The sequence below is a fragment of the Micromesistius poutassou genome (genome assembly GCF_964030765.1).
Source record: "Micromesistius poutassou genome assembly, chromosome: 14".
NCBI lineage: Eukaryota > Metazoa > Chordata > Actinopteri > Gadiformes > Gadidae > Micromesistius > Micromesistius poutassou.
The window spans coordinates 1764593-1774909 of NC_140284.1; the positions used below are offsets into that span (position 1 = coordinate 1764593).

General features: G+C 47.6%; 2 protein-coding genes across 2 annotated transcripts in view; both read right to left on the minus strand.

Annotated features, from left to right (window-relative positions):
• Nucleotides 1-25: 25 nt before the first annotated feature.
• Nucleotides 26-3598, minus strand: LOC311358196 (fas apoptotic inhibitory molecule 1-like). Its single transcript, XM_084478209.1, has 5 exons — nt 3580-3598; nt 2573-2717; nt 2233-2461; nt 1386-1435; nt 26-917 (listed from the first exon to the last, which is right to left on the minus strand). Exons 2-5 carry the CDS (start codon nt 2684-2686, stop codon nt 768-770), a joined length of 543 nt encoding a protein of 180 aa, XP_084334335.1. The 5' UTR covers nt 2687-2717; nt 3580-3598; the 3' UTR covers nt 26-767.
• A 4674-nt stretch (nt 3599-8272) lies between these two features.
• The window catches only part of LOC311358101 (exosomal polycystin-1-interacting protein-like), a gene marked incomplete at its 3' end in the record, with an annotated part of 5471 nt that continues 3426 nt past the window's right edge, over nt 8273-10317 (minus strand). Inside the window, 2 exon segments of the mRNA XM_084478097.1 lie at nt 8273-8542; nt 8544-9255. Coding sequence (XP_084334223.1) covers nt 8273-8542; nt 8544-9191 — 918 coding nt within the window. The 5' untranslated portion in view covers nt 9192-9255.

Here is a 10317-nt window from a genome sequence, read left to right on the forward strand (position 1 = left end):
ATCTATTGAGATTATATTTCTCCTATGTCTACCGACTCCTCATAAAAACATGAGGACGATCCTGTCATCCTCACGTCAACATTCAATCTATCCGAGGGGTGATACTTTGAAAATACATTTTTAAAGAGCGTATGCTGTAATGTTGGACACATTCGCAGTGACAAACATTACAGCAGGATAGACAAAATCACAGACTAGTACATTACTGCAGTATGAGCCAGCTGCATCCATCTTGAAAACCACAACAGCACAACGTGACCGTCTGGCCGGATAATGAAGAAGTTCTTGCATGACCGGAAAGAAGTGATGTTACGTACGTACGCCGTATTTTCAGATGGAAAATAATATGATTGTACCTAACTTATGCAAAACAATCTGCCCCCCCTTCGTTTCCTCGACCGGGGACTTATAAATAAGGTGTCCAACCGCCAACGACACGGCTGGTATTCACTTCGCAGTAAAAGCTACCACAGACAAAGACTATTTTGAACTCCTAAAGGCTGACTCCCAATGTCTCTCACAAATGTTCCCCCTTCACACCCTATACATTGAGTTACACAAATAAAACGTTTGGATCTCACACACTCTCACACACACACACACACACTCACTCACTCACTCACTCACTCACTCACTCACTCACTCACTCACTCACTCACTCACTCACTCACTCACTCACTCACTCACACACTCACACACACACACACACACACACACACACACACACACACACACACACACACACACACACACACACGTTGGAGGAGCTAGTCCATGCACTCTGGGATCTCCGTGGTGTCCACCAGCAGTGTGTGGATGATGCCGTCCCGGCGCTTGCCGCTGCTCACTGCCTTGATGCAGCAGTCGTGGTTGCCCAGCGTAAAGTGGGTCTCTGTTCCGTCCTCCACAAACTCCCCCTGTGCACACAGCGAGAGAGACCGGAGGTGAACTCACTAAAACACACACACACACACTGACGTGGTTTGGTTTGACGCATGCCCTGGTTCAAACCGTTGCTCAACAGGCGTAGGATTTCTTAAACCACAAATCGTATCCTTATCTCTCGGGAATGTATGGTATCTCTCTACGAGCGTGTGGTCAGAGTTCTTTAGGCAAATGCTGAGCATGCCAGGTGCTAGAAACATTTGAATGTAGTGCTTTCTTGGGTGAATACTATGGGTCCAATGACTTGAAATTTCTTGGCTGGTACAAATATGTCCATACGTATATGTTGCTACTTATTATTTATTTTCATCACGATGTCATCAAAAGCGATGGGAGGTAAATGAATGGCATTCAGAAAGTGTCTAGTATCTGTTTGCGGCTATGACACGTTGGCCAATACATCAGTAAACCCCAAAGAAGTCCCATGTAAACAAGCCTACCGCCGTCTCCATCTTCTGTCCGTTACACCAAATATCCATGGTGTCTTTTTCTGGGGGAAGAGATATGAGAGACACTGAGAAAGAGACACGGGTGCTGCCAGTTATAATTAATTAATTAATAAATAATTAATAATTTGCTGTGACAAAGATAACTCTCCAATAAGAGCACCACCCCTGAATCATAACATTTACATTGACATTCGCACATGTATGCCAGCAGTATGCAGATGCTTATTACTGCTTTTAATTGCTATTCATTAAGCAGACACTTCTTTCTTAAGCACCTTAAGCCCCAAACATGCATGAAGTGCCTTCGGTGACTTCAGATACACAGCGTTGTGCCTTAAGGGTTAAGGAACAGGTTTGAACAGGTATGAGCACCTTGCACAAAAATGCCTACAGATCGTCTGTTGTCGTTCCTGTTCCTGTTCAAGGTACAGACTTAGTATACGGCCTTGTTGTAGTATAGGATGGATCAGGGAACAGGCCACGCCCCTATCTAGGTAGGACCTGTTGCTAAGCTACACAGGTAACAAATCCATATTACCCGCTTCTACATGTTGATTATATGATTCTCATGGACCTTGTAACAACCACGATAACCTCCTATGATCCAAATAGGTGCACAGCTACTGTGAGACGAGGGATTATCCTGTTTAATAGTGAGCGGAGGTGGATAAAGGATCCTAAGCAGCTAATGGGCTTAGCTTCAACTCTGACATAACAACTGTGGGAGGGACACTGTGCAAAAGTTTGAATCGGAATGCTTTGGAGAAGGAAACCAACGTGTGTGTTTGACATTAATAGTGGATACAGGGTGGTGGGCATCAGGTCCCTCTCCTCTCACCCAGGACAACTCTACAGTCGGTGCCGTCCAGGTTGAGCACCCAGGTGCTGGTGACCTTGGAGCGGTTCTCCATGTACTTCTTCAGGCTCTTGCCGTTGATCTCCAGGGTGTACTCGTAGGCGAAGCCGCTCACGGCATCGATGTTGATGGTCGCTTTGGTGTCCGAGCCGCCCACACAGAACGTCTCCTTACCCACCAGCTTGAACATCCAGTCCCTCCGCAGGATTTCCTGTAGAAAAATAAAAATTAGAACACAAATGTTTACTATGGAAATCACAACGCATGCAACCAACACGCATGCATTGGCTCACAACGGGTCTATTGGACTTGATTCAAGTACCTTTCCATCAATGCAGATGACCCTCTTCCCCGTGGTGGTGCCATGTTCAAACTCAATGCGATGGACCCCATCGCTCAGGGCTACTTCCCACACTCCGACCAGGTCGTTCGACATCCCGAACGCTCCTCCGTGACTGCCCGAGGAACTACGGAAAAGTGCTACATTTATCTTGGCCCACCGGCGGTTATCTTTCACGGACCTCAACTAGGCTGCACAGGCTTTAATCTATGGACCTATGACGGTCTGCAATCCACCCGACACCAATTAGACACACGATAAACACATGGCACAGCGAAGACAAGTCATTCATCAGTGTTGCCAGATTGGGCGGGAAATCTGACCCAATCTGGCAACACTGTCAGTCATCATCAGTCTATGGATAGAAGTAAAGCTCGCGTTGCTCGCCTGCATGAGATATAATACATATTCCGGTTTCTAGACTATTTCCAAAGTAATGGTGCAGCTATAGTAACGTTCAAAGTCTTTCGACTCGTTTTAAGTCAAATAAATGATACTCGACAGTGGCCATAAATGGAAGAGCGGTGCACAATATGTCTATGTTATTCACTAATGCACTCAAACGTTCAGTTGCTATCATGTTATATTTAACTCCCTATAGACCACTGAAGTAAAAACTGTACACGTCTATAATGTGGTACACTTCTATAGTGGATTGGCTATAGCTAAGTAACAGTTACAAAAGCATCTGCATCTGTAAACTGTCAATATATGGCGCAGTAGCGGGGAAGGCTTTTACTTTGAAGTAGACGAAACCGAGATGACGACACTCCTGGGTTTGCTTGACGTTGTGGAGGTACCAGTGTTGCCAGATTGGGCCAGATCGGGCGGATAATCTGGCCCAATCTGGCAACACTGTTAGGGACTCGTTTTGGATACGGTTACTTACTTAACACATCTTCGATCACGCTTCGCTGACGCATCTATGGGCACATTTGTCTCTTTTTTTTTTTTTTTAGCAAGCAGAAACATTCCTCCAGGTGTCTTACCGGTTAGTCGAGTATCGCAGCAGAGCCGTTGGTTGTCCACAGCGTCAACAAGCTTGCCGTGGCCTCCTGGTTACTATAGCAACCTCTTGTGGGCCATACTTCAAACTGCGCCGCCCCCAAAGCGACCCCAACCGACGTAAAATCTCTTGAGAGACTCACACTGTCAGATATGCTGTTTTGGTTTTATATTGTTGTCTTAGGTTCATGATGTGTGTGTCAATTATATATTTGCTTGTGTTTATATTATAAGGCATCAGTAGAACAAGACATTCAGTAAATACAATACATGCACCTTTTATAAAATGTAATTTAAAAAAACGTATTACTTAATGTTAATGTTATGTTGGGCTTTAGGGCCACCCACTGGGATAATATGTGTATATATATATATATATATATATATATATATATATATATAATGTGTATTGAGCTCTATAGTGAGCTATACGTACACTTTTTTTTAGCTGGATAGCTGTCGATGCTATTAAAAATACATTAAACACACATTAAAACAGTTATGACCACGAGAGGGCAGTGAAAGAATGGGACATAGCTCTCCCAGAATGATAGAGAAAACACTCTCTCTATTGCTCTGTGCTCCCCCATACCGTCAAATGATGTCAGTGTGGAAGACAGCAAAATAATATAGGCTACTATTAGAATTGTTTTTTATTGTCACAAAATATACAAAAGAAAATGGTTGATAAACGAAATTGTTTCTGGTTTAATTAACAAATAAGCATTGACATATCATTCTGCATTACATAAAGGACCAAACTATATACATATCAAACTTGCCAAGCTATTTTTCAATAAAGGCAGACTCAGTGCCCTAAAATACATTATTTGATGATGATTATTCAATCATGTCAATTGATCTAAAAAGTTTTAAAGGAAATTATTTCATATATCATTATCCATTTCCGTCTTAAAGCAAATAGCCTTGAGTTATTCTTTATTTATGCTTTTCATTAAAAAAAAACACATTCCCTGACACGTGCTTAAGGTGCTGCAATAGAAACAAAGAAGGAAATAAAGCGAGGACGGGCAGGCTCGTATTAGTGCCTGAAGCCTATCCTCCTGTCTCTTTTTCTCAAAGATCTTTAAGAAAAAGACATGGATACATGTTAGCGTGCTGCAGGGGTAAAAAGCTATTATGTCTGTGCACCGTGGTCGGGGTAATACACCGGGCATTACCATTAACCTAATCGATCTATTAAAAATGTGCATAGACGATAATCCAAGTCACCAAATTGGCTAGAATAAGGACTATTGGCCAAGAAATAGGTACCATGAAGGCAACAGATACTCTTTCTCCTTAAATGAGTTTAGGGTAGGCCTACAGTTATGGTTAATTTGTGGTAGGGCAACTACACCATAAATATATATTGTTATATTTTGTAGACTGGTTGTGCTAACAATACAAGATGGAGTTCACAAATAAACAGATTAGATATACATTTGGTTTTTGATGCTTAAAAGAGGTTTCAAACCGTTTTGTTCTGGACACAGTCATACTCACATTCATCAATGTTGTAATAAATGTTGTTTTAACAAATCTGCGGTGCAAATCCCATCAGCCGCTGTCCCTTAAGGTGCTATCAGCAGGCAGCCAGCTCAGTGCCAGACTGCAGCGCTGCCTGTCGCCACCACCTCTACCCACACAAGAATCATCACAGAACACAGAACATAATCAGGGATGATCTGATAAGAAAGAAACGACGCCTCACAGACACAGAGTAGCCCGCTGTGAACCCCCGCTCTCACGGCAGCTCACGTGCAGAGGGGCGGCTGTGATAATGAATCATCATTGGGAGCTTGGGATCAACATGAGACTTCATTCGAGCCCTCATCGGGAAAACATTAGAGAGGGCTAGCAGAGAGTCTCCGATCCAGCGAACATGTGTTTTTCTTTACGGCTGCACACTCGTACGTGCAGCACCTGCATCGAATGATGCGGTCGTTCGGTCACTTCTCATTGGGAATGAACAAGTGTCTTCATTGCGCACGGGGAACCGTGGACATAGTGATCCGTATGAAAGACAGGAAGAACAAAGATACACACACTCGAAAATACACACACAAAGACACATGCAGACGGACATGAGTTAATGCACACACACACACATACACACACACACACACACACATGCATGCATACACCTTCAAAACAGATGGATACACAGACACAGACACACACACACACACACAGCACAGGCCCGGGCTCAGCTGTGGTAATGATCTGTGGAACAGACGTGTTGTTGGCTGTAGAAAGTGTTTGTGAGAACAGTTTTAACACAGTGTCTCTCTTTCTCTCTCTTGCAGGATAAAATCTGGAACCAAAAGCCAGGGCGGAGGGGGGGGAGAGAGAGAGGGAGGGCGTGTTTAAAAAGAGCTAAATTATAGTTAAAGAGAGCGCATATGTGTATAGTCTATAAATGTGGGAGAGAAATAGAGAGAGACTAAGGCAAAGAGGGAGAGAGGTCTGGCAGTCGATATTGTGTGGTGAACAGATTTTTTTTTTGACGATTTCGCCAACGCCTCTCCCAATACTGAAAGTGTAGTCCTGAAGCCTTACAGCGCACAGGATAGTGTTGACATGTCCTGCTCTGTGCTACAGCTAACGGCACCAAAGACCAGAGAAAACAGCCATCTCCCTTTGCTAAATCTGGCCTCCCCTAGCCTCAACGAAGGATTCTTGCTTCCTCTTTTTTTTTTTTTTTTACCAGAGTGAGGAAAGAGAGGGATTTATAACGCTACCCCTGGCCTCTTGGTCACAGGCCGTCCATTTCAACCTGTTTCATAACAGCATGTTTCATTATTATTATTCCCTTTTTTTTTTTTCATCCGACGACCATCTGCTGTCTGTTAGCCCGGGCCTGACAGCTGGGACAACTACAGCAAGGCAGCAGGGAGGTGTCTGTAAGCACAGCGCCCACTAGGCCTCTGCACTGGCCCCATACTGGAGACATACCACAGCAGGCACAGAGGTCCTCCGTGGCCGCGGACTCTCATGTCGTCAGGACAGGCTTTTTCGGTGAACAGCGCCAGGGACGGAACACGCTGTAAACACGTGGTTCCCAACCCCTACTGGCCCCGTCTTTAGGCTGAAATGTTTTCTTTTGCCTCTTACATTGTTTCTTGCATCTGCTTCTACACAATTACTCTTCTTAACATCACCAGTTTCAGTGACCAATGTCCCGAGTGTTTGGTAGTAGTTTTCTTATGGAACACAAATCATTTGTCTATTCTTATATACAGGACCATTGAATCGAAATTAGGTCTCATTGATCAAAAATAAACTACCAAATGTCCTTTAGCATATTTGTCAGCACCACCCGCGACCCCGCGTGCACACGAGACGACCCGGAGGAAGCCCGTCTCTAAACGCAGAACGGCGGTTCATCTCGGCGATGACAGGCGATGATGTCATCTGTCCCTGCCTCCGTGCTCTCAGCACTAATCCAGCGGTGTCACCACTTCTTGACAACCCACGTATCTACATGAGATCTATGTGCACACAACGACGACGTCACGGTCAGACGTGGTGCGCGCCACAACACTAACGGGAGCAGGTAGGACGTCGAGACGTTGATTTACAACGCAGTCGGGGGACGCTCGGGTTGAGGATCGGGAAACCGCGCGTTACAGTCGGCCCCCGACCGCCGTCCACGGGCGGGAACGCCTGGCTCTATTCCAGGAGCACCTTTCCAAAGGAGAACTAAGTATGACGCAGACGCCGGTGACGTCGTTGAACAGTCGACGCTGCGCTAGGGCCGCCATTCTGCAACATTTAAAGAGGAAATGGTCTGAATGAAATAAATTAGATAACCTCAATACTAGTAGCCACATGTCGATCGCTATTCACCACACAAGGGAGGATAAAGGAATATATTTCCATGGCAACGCGTTGCCAAGACAACAATGTAACTATACAGAGGCATGAGAACATATTGTTTACTTTTTGGTCTGTTTAAACTCTCTCTCTCTCTCTCTCTCTCTCTCTCTCTCTCTCTCTGACTTCATTGTGATATTAGAAATATTGTGTATACACATGCCGGCAGAAATGTTTGTATTAAAAAGCGCAGATACATGTAAACAACTTATCCAGCATAGCAAAGAAATGTATGCAGGTCATTGGAACGTTATGTGCAGAAACTTCTGGAATTTAAACTAGCCCTCCCTGTCTCTCTTCTCTCTCTCTCTCTCTCTCTCTCTCTCTCTCTCTCTCTCTCTCTCTAGCAGGAACACCTGGTATGAAACCATTGTGTGTCGTGTTTTCAGCTTAACGACGCAGACATTGGCCATGCTCTGGTTAAAATGCAGAATAACTTCAATGTTGTCCTTTGTTCAGTTCTTAGGGACAACAGTGTTAGAACAATCGTGTAAAAAGTGCCAATTCAACAATCTCTCTCTCAAAGAAAAAAAAACGAATGCCTGAGAATTAAATTGAGCTTTTTTTCCACAAACGACACACTCTGCCGGCCGGCCAACATAATCCAACTCTTTCCCCTCCACTGCGCCCAATAATAAAGAATTACACATTCCAAACAGTTAAGCGTTTCCTTTGCAGAGACTCCGTTAAAGCGGCTGAACGGAGCGTCTGGCGGTAGCGTCCGTCTGCATCCACCCACCTCACGAAAGCCCCCGCCGTCACACCGCGGCCACGCGCCCCGCCCCGCCCCGCCCGCCGTCAGTACACAAAGGTGAGGACCCACCCGCCGTCGGGGTCTCTGACCCGGTCACGTGACCCCGCCGCGCCGGCCCCCGGGGTGGGGCTGGCGGGCCGCTGCAGCAGCGGCGCCAGAGGCAGATGGGGGAACTGCGCGGCGAGGGAGGAGCGCGAGCGGCCCGTCACGCTGTACGCCCGGAGGGCCGACAGCCCGTTGAGCAGCGCCACGTCCAGGAAGGTCAGGCGGAGGAGGGGGGGCGGGGGGGGGGGCAGCCCCACCACCCGCCGCCGCCGCCGCCCCCTCCTCCGCCTCCTCCTCCTCCACCTCCTCCAGCGAAGAAGACGACGACGACGACGACGACGACGACAAAGCCCCGGTGTCCGGCGCGGCGACGGACAGTTCCTGGTCGGGGTAGGGCGCCCCCGGGACGCTGCTGTGGATCCTCAGGGTGAGGAGGCCCAGCAGAGCCAGGGACTGGGAGCTCAGGGGCCGCCCTCCGCAGGAGACCAGCTGCAGGTGGCTGACCCGGCTCCCGTTGAGCAGCTCCTGGAGGAGCAGGTCCGCGTCCCTCAGCCACACCGTCACCAGGCCGCCGGGCTCGCTCAGACCGGCGGCGGGCAGCGCGGCGCGCGGGACGCTGCGGCAGCTGCACTGCAGGTCGGCCAGAGTCTCGTCGCAGTGGAGCGCCGGCGCCGGGCAGCTGCAGTAGCGGAGGCCGCCACCGGGGGCGCCGTCCTGGAAGAGCAGCATGCTGCTGCTGCTGTTGATGTTGTTGTTGTTGTTGTTGTTGTTGATTGCCGGCTCGGTGGCAACGGCAGAGACAGGCGTGACGGCGGCTGAAGTGGGGGTGGACTCTGTGGTCCAGGCGACGCGGGACGGCAGGAAGGACAGACACAGAAACCACGGTAACAGGGCGGAGGAGATCCTGTTCAAAGACATCTCCCTGGATACCGAGCTGACTACATCTTCACGGAGGGCAGCCGCTGGAGACGGTGAATACTACCTGTGACAACCCAACGAGAAGCAGGATTAAAGGAAATCATTGTGGTGACAGAAGGCCTTTTACACAGCCCCTACAGCAGAAGACTATATTTTTAAATACATCCATCCTTTTCCTTGTTCCTTTTTAAAACATGCTGGGGAAAAACAAAATGAACCAAATACAAAAAAAAAAAAAAACTCAAGGAGAACTTCTAAATGATACTCTCAATACGCTTTCAATACTTCCTTCCCATGTGAATCAATCGCTCTCCTCTTTTTAAGTCTTCCATTTTTGCCGCTTTCTTTTACAGCCAAAATGACACACAAAGAGGTCCTGTGTTCCTCGTTTGCTGCGTACAGTAACCTGCCCGTGTTGTTACAGCGCGGCGGGGCCAGTGTGGGACCTGTGCTGGATTGAAACCAGCCCCTCTCTCTCTCCCCGTCCCGTCTGGGCTCCCACACAACTCGCTGCTCTTAGTTATTTATTTATTTGCTTCCCTCGCTTTTATTGTGGAAAGGTCCTTCCAGGCCCCCGGCTACTGTGGATGGCGTAAGCCCGTCCATAAATGTGCCCGTAACACTGTGCGCTGCTCCAAGTGGAAAAAAAAAAAAGAAAGAAAGAAAGAGAGAGAGAGGGAAAAAAAATGAAAAGTAAAGTAGAGAGCCTGACAAATTATAAACGTCCAGGAAAAACAGAACAGTGCCTTCTTTCTTTCTCCCCCCGCCGTTCAGGAAGGGAGGAAAAGAGCGATGAATAAGCACTCCTGACTTTCCCTCCAGCTTCCCCTGTTTTCGTTCACTTTTAAAGGAGGAGAGGACTTTCCGATGTTGTGATTGGCGGGACAGATGGACGGAGCGCTAAGAAACCACGTCTGGAAAAAGACGAGCGTGGATTGATGTGGTGGCGCACGGAGCAGAGACGCTTATAGCAGCACAGCAGGGCTCCCAGCGCAACACACCGAACACATGAATACTAATACCCAGCTCTCCCTTCACAGGACCGCGCACACCGTCCTGAGGTGTAGCGCACGCCAGCCCGACTCCAGCCCACTGTTCACGTACCACGTCTTATGACCGTCTTATG